The 15126-nt window shown below is 39.6% G+C and overlaps 2 protein-coding genes across 13 annotated transcripts; one reads left to right on the top strand and one right to left on the bottom strand.

The window, feature by feature from the left end:
- The first annotated feature begins 104 nt into the window (after positions 1–104).
- LOC113737990 (uncharacterized) lies at positions 105–8844 on the top strand. Of its 5 annotated transcripts, XM_027265114.2 has the most exons (19): positions 105–241; positions 541–971; positions 1194–1291; positions 1392–1460; positions 1550–1669; positions 2545–2634; positions 2715–2830; positions 3125–3224; positions 4266–4337; positions 4412–4459; positions 4544–4621; positions 4751–4870; positions 5218–5323; positions 6205–6368; positions 6695–6829; positions 7376–7506; positions 7884–7946; positions 8059–8137; positions 8494–8844. In XM_027265114.2, the coding sequence occupies exons 2-19, from the start codon at positions 656–658 to the stop codon at positions 8575–8577; spliced, it is 1989 nt and encodes a 662-aa protein (XP_027120915.1). In that variant the 5' UTR covers positions 105–241; positions 541–655; the 3' UTR covers positions 8578–8844. The 5 variants fall into 5 exon arrangements, with proteins under 5 accessions (XP_027120915.1, XP_071940178.1, XP_027120917.1 ...); XM_072084077.1 differs by lacking the exon at positions 105–241 and having other exon boundaries at positions 422–971; XM_027265116.2 differs by lacking the exon at positions 105–241 and having other exon boundaries at positions 422–971; positions 8445–8628.
- Positions 8845–9033: 189 nt separating this feature from the next.
- On the bottom strand, positions 9034–14834 carry LOC113737992 (APO protein 1, chloroplastic). 8 transcript variants are annotated; one of them, XM_027265123.2, is made up of 8 exons: positions 14689–14828; positions 14478–14582; positions 14283–14356; positions 11078–11180; positions 10383–10522; positions 9938–10300; positions 9612–9674; positions 9034–9432 (listed from the first exon to the last, which is right to left on the bottom strand). In XM_027265123.2, exons 2-8 carry the CDS (start codon positions 14557–14559, stop codon positions 9196–9198), a joined length of 1062 nt encoding a protein of 353 aa, XP_027120924.1. In that variant the 5' UTR covers positions 14560–14582; positions 14689–14828; the 3' UTR covers positions 9034–9195. The 8 variants fall into 8 exon arrangements, with proteins under 8 accessions (XP_027120924.1, XP_071940183.1, XP_071940184.1 ...); XM_072084082.1 differs by lacking the exons at positions 9034–9432; positions 9612–9674; positions 9938–10300; positions 10383–10522; positions 11078–11180 and adding exons at positions 11682–12932; positions 13049–13422 and having other exon boundaries at positions 14693–14834; XM_072084083.1 differs by lacking the exons at positions 9034–9432; positions 9612–9674; positions 9938–10300; positions 10383–10522; positions 11078–11180 and adding exons at positions 11682–12932; positions 13049–13422.
- Between the last annotated feature and the right edge of the window lie 292 nt (positions 14835–15126).

The raw sequence follows: 15126 nt of genomic DNA on the forward strand, positions 1-15126 counted from the left end.
GTTTCTTACTGAAGTAAGAACATTGCTACAACTACTACTTGGTGTACGTTATCTTGTTTGGTATATGTAGGAGTGCATAAGAGTCATCCAGTAACAAGCATCCTTGTTTCCCAGCGTCTCCTTTTCCTTTTCCTCGCTGGATTTTTATTTTTTATTATTTCCTAAAACCAAAAAAATCGCTGGTGTTGCTGTAGCCCAAAGTGATTTGACTTCCGAGTCTGACACGAATCCCAATTGGCAGGTATGAGCAATTTAAATTTTTTCTCCTTTTTGTTCTTTTAAGGGAGAAGGAGAGGGTGGCGCGGCCGGTGGAGTGGAGGGCCGAGTGACATAAACCATGCGCGGAGCAAAGTGAAGAGAGAAGGTGGGGGTAGTGGCACAATAATTATTTTTTTAGAAGGAAAATCCAGTAACAGAATCGAGAGCTCAACCGAGTTCCCCCCCCCCCCCCCCCTCTCTCAACTTTCAACTACAGTTTTCTGCTTTCTCGTGTGGTAGTAGATACTTTTCTAACCCTCCCTAGTACTCCCACTGAGTCAGGGCGGAGTAAAATCAAAGAAGAAAAATAGAATGAGGAGTGAGCGGCAGATGGTTTCGAGAATTGGAGAAACAGAAGAGAGTTGGTAAAGCCTAAGCGCAGCACCCAGGCGTCTAAATGGCGGCATCAGCCAGCGCCTATTGCTGCCTTACCACGACTACTGCTGCTGCTGCTGCTGCTACTACGACACCCGACCGCCGAATTCTTCATAGGATAAGCGTGGGACCCGCCTTCCGCATCCACTATCATCACCCCGCCACCAAATCTAGGCTCCTCACTATACGAGCTCCTCCTCCTCCTTCGGATTCACTCACCTGCCGCTGCAACAGCACCACCAAGCCCGATGTTCATGTCTTCTCAGTTACTCCTGCCACCAACTCCGATGTAGACTACCTTGGCCAGAGCACTAAAGGCGACTTGAACATCAACGTTGGTGCGTTTTCCCCCATTCTCCCCTTTTCTTCATCAAATTCTCTCTCTCCCCTTAATTTTTTCTTTTAGGTGTATGTGTGTGTCCTTTGTCTTTCCCTCCTTGTTGAGTCCGCATTTAGTTCATGCCTTGGGCAGCTTATTGTCCATGATTCCAAAAGTTTTTTCCTTTTTCCCCTTTCCTTTCTTCTGGCCGCCTTCATGAAGTTTTGGCTATCGAATGCAGGAAGTGGTGGGCAGGCAGCCTTGGAAGGTCCCATCGAAAAGGTGGCCTGGACAGAAGCTCGAGATGCCGAAGACTTGCTTCAACACTTGGGCATACCGGTGATGCTACTACTACACATTACAGTGCCTCACTTGTTTGTTTCCTCCATTTTCTTCCCAAACTTTTCTTCCTTCACTTTTTATATCTCTCGCTGAATAGGAACCTACCTATGCTCCAACTTTGTTCAACGCATCAACTACATCTTGGTTGGCATGTGCACTTTTCATAGTAGAATTCATAACAACCTTCTTTGTCTTGATATCTCTTTTTGTTGATGCATTTGGTCATAAAAAATAAGTTATTGCTAATAATTATAGGGTCCATTTTCTGCTAGCAATTCTCCCCGAGGGATATTTTGCAGCCGCACGTTGAATCTACGGTCTATCAGTGCAATTGGGTATGACATGGACTACACGCTGATGCACTATAATGTCAAGGTAATCCCTCACTTTTACCATGCCAACGCTTTGCCAAATTTCATTTCATTCCTCCTTTCATGCATTTGTTTTCCAACAGTTGCTTAGCATCTCTCTCTGTTTCTCTCTACGACGGAATTGCTACTTCACACATATATACAGGGATTCTTTGAGTGACATTTGGATGCCTCTCTGACCATCGATCTTTTTGGTATTGAATACTCCTGCCATCAATTTAGACTATTTAGCAATACAAGTATGAGGAAATTTCTGTGATTCTATTAGCGAGTCATTGTAAGGTGCTTTAGGAAGCTACACTAGGCAATGCAAATTCCTTTTGCTTCGCATTCCTGCTTTAACATGGTTTAGGAGTAGTACTGAAAGTCCTATGGCTGGGAACTCCTTCTAACATGGTCTCAGGATATTCGTGGAATCTTCTGTTAACAACTCTTGCAAAATTGGAGCTTCAGTAACATTTTTCTTTGATTAATTATTTGGGCATCAAATAAATGCCCTTTGCCATTTTTCTGCTGCCTCCATCCCCACTCAAATGTTCTTGGAGAGAGTTTCAAGTGTTTAATACCCAAACAAAAAAAATTAGTATCCATGAGTTTAGACTTTTGGTCCTCTGAATTATAACTTATCAATGGATCCAAATTTGTTTCCTTTCAACGCACTCAAAAAGTAACAGTATTACATGTAACATGTTCAATAAATGGATTCAGAGGCATTATTCCGGGACAAATTTGACAAAAGATGTTGACTTTCATGCTTGTGCACGCTAAATGCTGTTAATTTGTCCTGTATCCTTGTAATCTTGTTTTATAAATGTTTTGCAATGCATTTAAATACTAGTTGGATAATTGGGTTTATGCATTGTCTTCTTTATCTAACAGGCATGGGAAGGAAGGGCTTATGACTATTGTATGGTTAATCTGAGAAATATGGGCTTTCCTGTTGATGGACTTGCTTTTGACCCAGAACTGGTATAGTAGAACGTTGTATGCAGGTTGAGATGTACTGTTTATCGTAGTTCTGAGACCAATCTGCTTCATGGTTATTCAAGGTGATTAGAGGACTTGTAATAGATAAAGAGAAAGGCAATTTGGTTAAGGCTGATCGATTTGGATATATTAAAAGAGCCATGCACGGCACAAGAATGCTATCTACTCGTGAATTAAGGTGTGCTTCAAAACTTGTCCTTCTGTATTCCTTGTCATATGGGCAATACATACAGCATTGATAGATGGGTTACTGTTGGCATCTAATGCTGGCTGTTACAAGTATCTTAGACATGATACTGTGGGTTTAATATTTATTATCTTTATGAAATATTCACTCTTTAAGTTCTAATTACATGTAAAAGTACTTCCAAGGTGTTCATCTTTCCACCATATTTGATACTTGGATGTGTAGTATGCTGCAAATTTGGGGTAATATTTTGTATAGTGCCTGCTAATATTCTGTAAATGGAAGTGAGATGTATGGGAGGGAACTGGTAGATTTGCGGAAGGAGAGCCGATGGGAGTTCCTCAACACACTGTTCTCTGTTTCAGAAGCAGTGGCTTTTATGCAGGTAGGTTGCTTCCCTAAAGACAAAGTATGCTGTATGATGATGTAGGAACCTTTGCAAATGTTATTTGTTGTTGTTGCATGTATCTCCTGATTCCATTTGAGTCTGTTGAAAGATGAGGTATTCATCCTGTATTGATCCTGCTCATCACTAAAATAAAGATTTGGGGATCCACCTGTCAAACAAGAGAAAAGGACATGGAGGAAGAAGAGATGTCAACAAAGTTAAAACTAAACAACTAGTGAGAAGGATTAAATATAAAAAATGGAGCAGCTCTCTCTCTCTCTCTCACAATAAGTGTCCTTGGGGCATTCATTCTATCATTGAAGTTTGAAGTTCATGGTTCTTTTATTTTTGGTAGATATTTATAAAGTCCTTTTTATTCAGCTTCTCATAAATTTTACTTGTAAGAGATGATGTACTAACAACCTATTTGGGTGTCTTAGACATAAGTGGTAGCAGCCACCCTTTAGCCATGCTTTGGTGGTGAACAAAGTTTTAGTGGAATTGAGTTTATCAGGTTGACATTTGAAACTTAGGAACCAATTTTTTTTCAAAAACAGAAAAGATTTTTCTGCTTCCTGAAGAGCATATTATAATATGGTTGTTCTGCAAGATGCTATTCGGTAGCTTCTTGCATCTTTCAAGTTCTAAGGTCTCCTAGTAACACATTCATTATTAGTTTCAGGACTTATATTGTATTCAGCTCTGATGCAATTGTTTCAAGCTCAGCGATTGATCTGAGTTCTGAAAATTGAAATTGATGTTATTCTTCTCTCTATGGAAAAATCCCTTGGCTGTAGTATTTTTGGTCAGATTCATTCTTATCAATGTCTGGGTCCCTTGAAAATTTAGTGATACCTGTTGTTTGACTCAATTCAATAAACCCTTATTCTGTCTATTTGGGTTTTAGTTTGTGCCATCTTCAAATTTTATATAGGCGCCAGCCTTTAAACTTCCTATCTAATTCACAAGTATCTTCTGCTTCTGTTTTTAGTTTGTTTTATCTTTAGAGCAACAATAATTGATACTTGCGCCTTTCAGATGGTTGATAGATTGGACGATGGATTTATAGCAGCAGATATAGGTCCACTTGATTATAAAGGGCTTTACAAGGTTGTATGGTGGCAAAGCTTGTATGGAATGATGCTGTTTGAGTATTTTATTTTGTTGACTTGTGCACTTTTCAGGCTGTTGGGAAGGCACTCTTTAGGGCACATGTCGAAGGTCAGCTGAAGGTAGATTTCTTGTTGAAATCTTACCCCTTTTTTTTGGTACTTTGTGAGCAATCGAGCATAAATTCATAGATAGCATCCATACAGAGCGAGATAATGTCCAAGCCTGAACTATTTGTTGAACCTGATCCTGAGCTTCCATTGGCGCTGGTAGATCAAAAAGAGGTATTTATTTGGTTGTATTCTCTACAACATTTTGTTTTCATTTTTGTATATCTTCTTTTCGCATTGAAGAAACGAGACAAAATCAATTGAGAATTTTAACATGTTTGAGTTGCAAAATTTGTAAATCAGGCTGGCAAAAGGCTCTTGCTCATCACCAATTCAGACTATCATTATACAGACAAAATGATGCAGCATTCGTTCAATAGATTTCTTCCCAATGACATGAGCTGGCGTGATCTGTTTGACATGGTGGGTAGTGCCCTTGAACTATATTACAAATCTGAACTCAATTGACTTTATCTTCTTTATGACTCTTTTTGGTTGAAATAACTAATATCCTGACTCCTATTATAAGTCACCATAGAAGACTAAGATTATCAAGTTATTAAGGAGAGGGTCAAGGTTGTTTGAATTCCACAATTCTTGCTAGTTTGTACAATTTTGTCTTTTTGGGGTTAGTATTATGTCTGGCTTAATTAATACATTAGTTATTGCCAGTTTGTGACAAGAAATGAATATGCTTAACAATTAAGGCTATGAAAAGCTTGAATCTTTAAAGAATTGGATTTATTTAGCACTTTCTATTGGTTCTGTAGGTCATTGTCTCAGCCAGAAAGCCAGAATTTTTCCAGATGTCTAACCCAATGTATGAGGTAGTGACTGGTGAAGGTTTGATGCGTCCCTGTTTCAAGACTCGTCCAGGTAACTTATCCTGTGTCCATCTTACTTGTGGTGAGTGACCGAAATCATTATTATAAAGTAATTTGAAAGTTATCTGTTACGGTTCCATGGAGGTGTGTAAGACCTGCGCCCTTGTAACTATTTGAGAGTTATTTTTCTTAGGTTGTTGGTGGTGCAACCCTCTAATATGAATAAAGGCAACAGCACTCTGGATGAGTGGGCATGCGCTGAAAACTTAACTGCTCCCTCTATCCCACCTGTTTTGTTCAACAGTGCAAAGTAGTTTTATAATTTCAGGCAACAGCACTCTGGATGAGTGGGTATGCGCTGAAAACATAACTGCTCCCCCTATCCCACCCGTTTTGCTCAACAGTGCAAAGTAGTTTTATAATTTCATTCTGCTTTCCATCTTAACCCTTAATGATATTAGCTGTAAACAAATGTAGTTGGAAAATGGATGAGGCTTTGTGGGACTAATTACTTGTGTTTGATGCACTAATATCTCACCACAAGTTAAGCACGAAGTTGATGGGCCTGCCTTTCCTTTCCTATTAAGCAAATGATCAACGGTAGGAGAGGGAAGTGGATGAGAAGCTATTTGCCATACTTTCACAACAACGTGAATTTTGGGACTAACCCTAAACGAAAACGTGTTCAGACCTAGGGACTATCACCAATTATTTTATAAACTCTTTCTCCCCTTGGTATCTAATACCCCAAGCTCTAGGGTTGTAATTGAAGACCTAGATAAACCAGAAACCTACCTCTGTATCAAATTAGCTTTGAGAGAAGTTAGCATTTGCCCTATGCTATTCGACCAATTTTAACATGTACCTTTTCAGTTGTATTGAAATCATGGTTATTGATTACTTCACCTACGATCTTTTGCATTGCAAATGCAGGGGGGTTGTATTCTGGAGGAAGCGCACAGATGGTTGAGAATTCACTCAATATTCATGGAGATGAGATCTTGTATGTTGGTGATCACATATACACTGATGTAAGCCAATCAAAAGTCCATCTTAGATGGAGGACAGCATTGATTTGTCGAGAACTAGAAGAAGAGGTAGTAACAATAATTTTTTATCTCGACGATATCAAATAGGTTAAATGTGACTTAGTGCAATCTGGAAAGATCGTCTAGTCTTCTAATTTTCTTATCCGTTATGAGCAGATTCATGGAAATGAAATACTCATCATATGAGGAACAATTTGAATCTTTATATAGCAGATTGTTTTCTACAATCTCCTTTATAAGTCAGTAATGTCTAGACAATAAATTGTTAGGTGTTGTTGCTTTTTGTTTATTTTTCAGATATTAGTTCTTCTTTTAGTGTGCTTCTTTACATTCATAGATATGCTTTACTTTTTCTTTTTATTTTGACTATGCAGTACAGTGCTTTGATTAGGAGTCATGGTCATCGAGCAAAGTTGATAGACCTTATAAATCAGAAGGAGGTAGTAGGAGATCTCTTTAACCAACTTCGGCTTGCATTGCAGCGAAAATCCAAGGGGCGTCCTGCTCAGGTAATTTTCCCTACACACATGAATGTGCACAGCAGCGGTTTCTCCTGTTATTTAGTTTACTCATCCTTAGTTTCTGACATTGTTTAGTTTTACTTGGTCATATTCAATTTGATAGGTTATCAAGTGTCTAAACCTTATGATTTTAAACAGCTTCTGCTTACTGGCATTTAGCTACTAAGTTTGACTATATATAGTGGTAGTTACTCAACTAGATGTGGTAAAACCTTTCCTTCCGGCCAGGGAACCTGAGCTCAAAGGATAATAATGGATTCCTGGAGCTTTTTCAAGTACTTGGGTTTCCCTGAACATCTGAAAGAAATTTGTGGAAATAATTATTCAATTGGTGTTTCCGTCGCTTCCAAATATGTAACCGTCCAATCTTTTAGAGAGATTGGCAGATTGAGGATTCAATTTTTATTACTATGAGAACTTTAATATTTCTTACTTTTGCATACCTATATGTCTTTCTGTTAGTATTTCTGAGTTTTGAAGGTCAGCTAACAAAGTTCTTTCTGGTTCAATAAAATTAATTATTGTCTCCATCAGACGTTGGCTGCCACCCTTATGGACGACAAAGAACTCACAGATAGCATGCAAAAGTTGCTTGTTGTAATGCAAAGGCTTGATCAAAAAATTGCCCCGATGCTGGAAGCTGATGGGGAACACTTCAACAGAAGGTGATTTGGAAAGCCATCAGTTAGACTTACTGTCCATGTAACCTTGTGATATGTCCCAAAACTTTTTGCATTCTTTTGTTTACAAGTCATGACTTTACTAGCTAGAAGTATTTGCTTGGCAGCAAATTTAGTGTTTTCAGAAGGTTGTGGAAGTCAGTTTTAAACACGAGTTGTGACTTGGATCTCCATTTTACCTTGGCTTTTGGTGGCCCCTTGCACCTATTGAGGCTTTTTCTTCATGCGTTTTGGGGCTTTGTTTTACCTTGGATCTTGGTGTCCTTTGCACTTGCTGAAGCTTTTTTTCATGCGTCTCTGCAATTTGGTGAATTTGGAGTTAAGCCATGCATAGCTAATCTTCTGTGCCTTCGACTTTTCAGATGGGGTTTTCTTTCACGTGCTGGTCTGTGGGACAAAAGCCACTTAATGAGGCAGATTGAGAAGTATAATATATATATATTTTTTAAATCTGATATTTGACTTGTGATTGTTTGCGAGTAATTGAAGCTGAAAGTTTTCGGATGTTAACAACTTCGTTTCTTGCATTGTATGTAGGTATGCTGATATTTACACCTCTAGAGTTTCAAATTTTCTCCACTACACACCTTTCATGTACTTCCGGGCCCAGGAACAGGTACTTGAGCAAATTTTGTTTGGACTAGTTTGCTGGCTTTTGGCAGGATGAAAAGCTAACTAAATGATTTTGAAGATCCATATATTTACTCAAAGACTGATTAATTTGTTCAAAATGGAATCTGACCAGTGCATTTGTTAGCAGAAATGCTTATAGTTTATGTATCCTGTTTCTTAATGGATTTTAGAAATAAAAGGGAATAAAAAAAGAAAAAAGAAAAAAGAAAAGTAGCGTCTGCTGTTCTTATCACATTTTATTCCAGTTGAGTTGGGAAGTGCAGTGATTTTACTCTCTCTCTCTCACATAGTTTGCTCATGGGCATGTCTGACGCGCTGATGTTTGATCTCCTGGTGCAGTCTCTTGCTCATGATTCATATTCATTCCGTCATCTACAGATTGATAGATCAGCTGATGACAAGAACAACGCCTTTCCTAAGTAGCTTTTTTCGACTGGTTATGATGTTTCAAGAAAAACGATACTAAGAAGGAAATGGATTTGAGATAATGATGTTGTATTGAGGTTAGTTGTAGCCTGTAGGGTTTGCTTTGGAAGGACCATGGCCAGGTTCAGAAGAGGAAACTGCTGTTTCCACATACTTGTTCACGGGCTTTGCTGGGAGGAGACTGGATAAACGCGGGTTTCACTTGTTTGCGATTCTTGAATGGAAATTAATACAAATTTAAGAAATGTATTTACGAGTTGTCCACATGACATGATAGTAGGTTGCTCGAGGGCAAAGAACTGATTTGCCTTCAAAGCAAATTTAATAGGGACTTGCTGAAGTAGTCCAACACGTCATTGTCCGCCAAACAGGCATATATATGCCTATTCTAGTTTCAAATCAACCAAGAACAGGCATTCATATATGCCTATTCTAGTTTCAAAAGAACAGGCATTCTTACGCCAAACAGGCGGATGCGTCATGCAGAGTGGATTCTTCTCCCAGATGGTCAATACAATGAATCGTCTCGTTTATAACATCTCACAACTGATTAAGTTATTGATCTGAAAGAAGCCTAGCCAGAGATAACATATCTTACGCAATAGAAACAAAGTGTCAAAAACACGGCAGTTTACATCTGCCTATACTACGATGTCTGCCAAAGCTACTTGTAGGAGCGTCAGCCGGTGGATGCAGGTGTTCTGGTTTATACTTGATGGCGACCAAACAAAGCCCCTGAGGCGGAACTGAGAGCGCAAATTTTGCAAGTTCCTTGCGATCACGAGATGCCAATATCATTGGAACAATATCAGACGGAACAGCTTCCATTCCAACTTGAAGTAACAAAGCAACCTATAAGATAAAAGGCAGTTTTAACTAAGTAGTATGCTATCGTTGAGTATCCTTCTCAGATGATCAACATCTGTGGTTAAGCGGTTTTTTATTGTCTTATTAGTTATCCCAGGGAAGACCGGCACTGAGCACAATTATATACTTCATTTAGCTTGAGAGGGTAACTGAGTTGTGCCTACCATGTTCCGAACTTGTCTATACAGAAAACCAGTTCCTTCCACTTCAAGCTGCAAAAGGTGCCCCTGCAGTAAAAATTGCTCAATAACAATATGCTTTTCCACGCTACTAGTTTCTGAAGGAAAAAGATAGAGATGGATAGGTAGGCTGCAGTTCTATCCAATTCGGGTCTACAAACATAAACTTCTCTGGTTTCGGGATAAAGACCGCACGTAGGCAATATATACCTCTGTTAATGAACTTGATTTGACCACTAAAGCAAGAAAGAAATCGTGACTCAGGGTTTGCTCTCCCAAAAGGATAGCAACTTCTTATACTTGAAACATACCATTTCAATAACATCAAAGCGAAATATTATTTTCACTGGATCCGGCACCCTGTCATTGCGTGATCCATTGGCAAAGGCAGTAAAGTCATGTCTCCCAACAAAATGCTTAGCAGCATCCCTCATGGTATCAGGGTTGAGTTTATACACACTTGGAAAAGCATAGTGCCTCTGAAATGGATCCATGATGGCATCACAGTATATCTTGTAGTGATAAATCTTACTTGTGACAGAAAACCGAGCATGAAATTCAGGTATTGCAGCGCCAATTTCTCTAATTCTGATGTCTGATGGAAGAAGACCATTTAATGCTTTGTGAACATCATCCAGGTTGGCAAGGTTAAAAGGTGTAATGAAGTGTGCCACCTGAAAGTGGCAAGAAATATTTTCAAACTACCTATCCGGACTATCTCTCAGTTATTCTCATTTTAACGGCATGGACACAAACCTGGCCCCAGGCATGAACCCCTGCATCAGTTCTCCCTGCACCAACTAAATGAAGATTTTCTCGCTCTAGTTTCGTAATTTTGGTTAAAGCTTCTTCAAGATAACACTGTATGGTTGGTGTTGACCGCTGGTATTGCCAACCTAGAAAATTAAGCACAACAAAAGCAGACTTGAAAAGGGGCTGTGAAATGAGTGACTACAGAATGAGTTAACCAAGTCCTTTTAGCCTTACAGAAACACAATCTTTGGAATATGAACTTGCAGCTGAGTAAAGAGAGACGACCGTGCTAGGAATTTCATCATGAACACTATTTACAAAGACAAATAGCAAGGGTTTGAAAGATAACAGATAAAGCAATGCAGAATACTTGTCATTAACAAGACAAAGAAATGGAGAAACCCAATATATATAATAACACCAAATGTGTATAGTTATTTGCTTAAATTTTCCATGCTTTAAATCCATATGCAGATGATGAAATTTCAAAGCCATTTCAAGAAAAAGTAAGAAGCATTCCTTTTTACCAAAGAGAAGCATCCAATTAGCCAAAAGAATGAAATACAATTTTCCACTTACAAAAAAACTTAATTTAAAAATAATCCCCCTGACCAATTGAAATAATATCACATTAATTGCAAACTCGTATCACAAAAAAAATAAACCCCAGCAGGCCATCAAGTAAAAAATAGTAAAACCTGAAAAACGGGTGCCATCATAAGCAATAACCAAGCGCCACTTGTAAGCTGGTAGGTCAAAAGGACTGCTATTAGCATTGTCTTCATTCCAATCACACCAGTTCTGCAATTAAATTACCAGTAATAACTGAGGCCCTTTCAGGAACCCATAAGCATTGCTAAACCACTACTCATTTCAGGCTGTGTCTCCACATATCTAAACACACACACTCCAAGTATACATGCACATAGAGGAAACTACAACAGCTACACTTAATAGAAGGGAGGGATTCACCACTGAGATTAGCAAATGAAGGAACCCCAACAGGTGGATCTGCCAGCCACCACCGCAGCATATAGCTACTTCTTCAGTAAAAGATGAGACTTGTTGTTAACATGATTGAATTCTCAGAACCCAAAAATAGGAACTTATGTTCTAATATTGTGGCTCCACACTCGTATCTTAAGCTTACATGCAATGGGTACTGTATGCAATAAGAGGATAAATTGCCTGAGCATCCTCTTTTAACCTTGAGTTACATATTTACTTTAGATTCTTCAAACAGATATCATATCCATCTACTATAAAGTGACAACAATTTATGCTGCAATTCTCATGGTACGGTACAGCAACACACAGTGAATTGGAACTTTATATAAGTCAAAGAACCTGTCCAGCAAGAAGTACTATCAGAAGCTCACAAAGCAAGCGTCTTGTCCAGTATATTACATGTCCACCATATTAATAGTGACAGTAATGACATGTGATAAGTATGAATGATAATAATTTCAATGTAAATTTAGGGCCATCAACTCTACAACTCCCCACCACAACCTCCCTCACAAAACCCCCCGAGAGAGAGAGAGTTTGTCAGAATTACACAGCACTAGACCTATTAGTGAAGGGAATTACATCCCTTCTGCTCTGCTCTAAGTTAAAAATCACAGGCATCCACTTCTTAGCAGGAGCTTTTAGCGGGAGTAAAGAAACATAAACCAAGTATTGTACATCATAATCCTGTGCGGACAGAAACCTTTTCATGCAACCAATTGAGCCTCCTCACTTTCAGGAACTACTATGTCAAGCCTCATCATTGGCTTGTATCTCTCAGGAACTTGAGCTCCTGCTTGCATACAGACCTCAACTACAGCTGGTGCCTTGCCATAGAACCTCTTTAGCCCTCTCCTCATAGGAGGCCCTTTTGGATCTCGAACATGCCACACATAATTTGGGGGAAACACTTCATCAACCGTGGCATCCTGCCAACCATGTTTTCCATCCCTCCACTGATGTTTAAATTCACCACAGAGCTTGGCATTATGGCCCCAGGGCCCCACATGGACCTCTGAACAGTACCCACAAGCCTTCACGGTATACTTCTTCATCAACCTATTCACGCCCCATTTGACCTTCTCATACGCATTAATAGTCTCCTGTGCAATCTTAGGTACCTCCGATATGTCTGGAGGAGGAAAGCGCTCAAGACTCCTATGTGTGTCAAGGTCGATAACTTGTGACTTTCTATCTACATGCTTTTCAAGTTCAGGCTCTTCAACAAATCCACCTCTGTCAATCACCTTTTTTCCAATCATCCGGACAGGTTGAGTCCTCCTCCGTGAAGGAAATTCAGGTAAATCAACGCCAGCTTGGATGCAAAGTTCAACAACTGCAGGAATCCGGTCATAATTAAATCGAGTTTCGTGCTTAATGCGCCTACCAAAGGGATCATACATATGGTATGACTCAATTGGGAGGAGTACATCATTGATAGACCCCTTCACCCACGAGTGGAAGCCTTTTCGACTTCCACTGGTTGAACCATGACAATCTTGAATGTCATGACCCACTTGGGCTACATGAACTTCTGAGCATTCACTGCAATGGAAGTGCTAAAATTCAACTTCCACTTATATGCAAGTTGGTGAATAAACTAGTACAAAACCAAGAAGATGTAAAGATACACCACTATCAAATTTTATACAACAAATTACCTACAAGCATGGATAGGAACAGTGTGCAAGATCTGTGTGAGTCCTCTAATCAAAATTCTCCAAGCATCCAGTACTTCATAGGCAACAGGAATTAGATCAGGCACAAGCAGTCCATTTTTTGGAGGCTCAAGAGGTTTCTCCATTCCCATAGCTGCAAGCTTCTTATCGGCTCTGGCAGCCTGTAGAATATTCTTTAAAGGTATTGGATATGGCTTCTTCTTTTTCTTAGGCAATACTGCTGGAAGATCCACATTTTGAGGTACACGCTCACGTTTTTTAGGCCTAGAGCCTTGACGAGGTCTTTTACCAGTGCAGAGGACAGCGGCAGATCTTCTTGAACAATTAACACGGTGACATTCATTGCTAAACTGCAGCTAAGAACCAAAGCCATTAGCTTTTAGGCTAACTACATGAGATTACATATTGATCGGAGGGATGTTTCTCAGTGATCAGAAGCTTTTTAAGATAAGGAATCAAAACCCAAGACTTTAGGTCAACCTGATGAAATACTCCATATATCCACGGGCTTGATGAGAAAGAAATCAAAGAATACATCCCAACCAGTGTCGAGACATAAACTAAACTGCAATCAAAAGAACCAACAAGCGAAAGAAGGATAACAGCCTCCAATTTAAATGCCATTACTTGGACTTCAAAGAAATTAGGAACCCAACATACCCCTAGTTTGAAGCACTTGGGTTAAAATTGTCAGAGACCCCGCAGAGGGACCTTTCTTTAAACGTTATGTCACCAATGATCAGAACTATATACCGGCCATCATAGTTGTTCATGGTAGAAAACTGGAGAAGTAAAGCTTCGACAGTCCATTTAATTTAACAACATAGACATATTAGTATATCGATCAACATTTTTCAATGCAAAGTCAAAATCCCAGACTGATGAATCTGAGTGGCATCCCTCTATAAAGGTTAAATTAGTACAAGATGAGAAATAAAATCATGCTCGCCTAACAAGACTTTGACTGAAAAAAATGCCAACTCCAGAAAGGGGAAGCATTTTGAAATCCAGACTACGTTGAGCCGATGAGACAGCAGATTGTAAAGTTAGTTAAAAATCACAAGCGAAGAGTCATATACTACTACTAAAGAAAACAACTTTCCACGGACAGAAAGATGCCGTTCACTAGCAATGGGTAAAAGTGAGTAGATGTGAATGGTAGAGAATAGGAAAAGAAACACATGCCGAGGCGGCAAGGAACAGCTGAGAAAGAAACCTTGGGTCCTGAAGAGAAAGCGCTTAAAACCGGTAGCGGAGGCCTTTTACAATCTCTCAAGCAAAGGAAAGCACCTGGGTAGTATAAACAGAGAGGAAAATCAACAACGAGCAAAGATTGATATACATGAACAGAAACACATACTACAAACTAACTAAACAGAAGAAAGAGATGGCAGAGGAACTCAGTATTTACTTTGAACATTTTGAAACGGAGGAGGAAATGAAGCAGCTCCAGATGAAGGTAAAGATGGAAACTGCTGCAGAAGTAGAAGCATTTTTCTCTGGAGGGTGGGGGGCTCTGCAGCAAATTGGAGAAGAAAGAAATGGAGTCGGTTTTTTTTTTAAATTTTAAAAGAAAAACAAAAAGAGCAGGCAAACACACCGTAGTAACAATTATGACTCACATACAGCTAAGTACAAAAAGATATTATTGTCCACCGAGTAGCCGCCCGGTGGCGGGAGGGGGGACGGTTGGTTGTGGTCGGAGAAAGGTGTGGCTATTGTTGGAGTATATGGCTGCTACAGGTCTCCTGAGGCTTGTGATGGTAGCTGCAACGGAAGACTGGTAAAGGGGCCGGGTCCAGGCCCAAGGCAGTAGTATAGTAGTCCTAAACTATAATATCAAAAGACATTTACGCATACGCATATGGTTTTAGGGTCAACTATTGGGTTGGGGTGGGTCGTCGCGACTCAATGGCAGCTTATGCTCTCTCTCTCTCTCTCTCTCTCTGGTCTCTCAAATCTCTCCATTTATGCCTTCTTTCCCAGAGGCTTGGTGTCATAGCTTAATGTAGGCTGTGCTTTCTTTATATATAGATATAGATTTTTTCCACTCTCGCGAC

This window comes from Coffea arabica, chromosome 3e (genome assembly GCF_036785885.1).
Source record: "Coffea arabica cultivar ET-39 chromosome 3e, Coffea Arabica ET-39 HiFi, whole genome shotgun sequence".
Lineage (NCBI taxonomy): Eukaryota > Viridiplantae > Streptophyta > Magnoliopsida > Gentianales > Rubiaceae > Coffea > Coffea arabica.

What these genes read in the sequence shown, in the direction of transcription:
- LOC113737990 (XM_027265114.2), top strand. Translation starts at nt 656, where the DNA reads ATGGCGGCATCAGCCAGCGCCTATTGCTGCCTTACCACGACTACTGCT. An exon ending in CGCTGGTAGATCAAAAAGAG is followed by an intron (nt 4,622 to 4,750) that starts GTATTTATTTGG and finishes TTTGTAAATCAG; the next exon opens with GCTGGCAAAAGGCTCTTGCT. An exon ending in CTGTTTCAAGACTCGTCCAG is followed by an intron (nt 5,324 to 6,204) that starts GTAACTTATCCT and finishes TTGCAAATGCAG; the next exon opens with GGGGGTTGTATTCTGGAGGA.
- LOC113737992 (XM_072084082.1), bottom strand. Translation starts at nt 14,559, where the DNA reads ATGCTTCTACTTCTGCAGCAGTTTCCATCTTTACCTTCATCTGGAGCT. An exon ending in TCCGTTTCAAAATGTTCAAA is followed by an intron (nt 14,357 to 14,477) that starts GTAAATACTGAG and finishes TATACTACCCAG; the next exon opens with GTGCTTTCCTTTGCTTGAGA. An exon ending in CTTTCTCTTCAGGACCCAAG is followed by an intron (nt 13,423 to 14,282) that starts GTTTCTTTCTCA and finishes TTTGGTTCTTAG; the next exon opens with CTGCAGTTTAGCAATGAATG.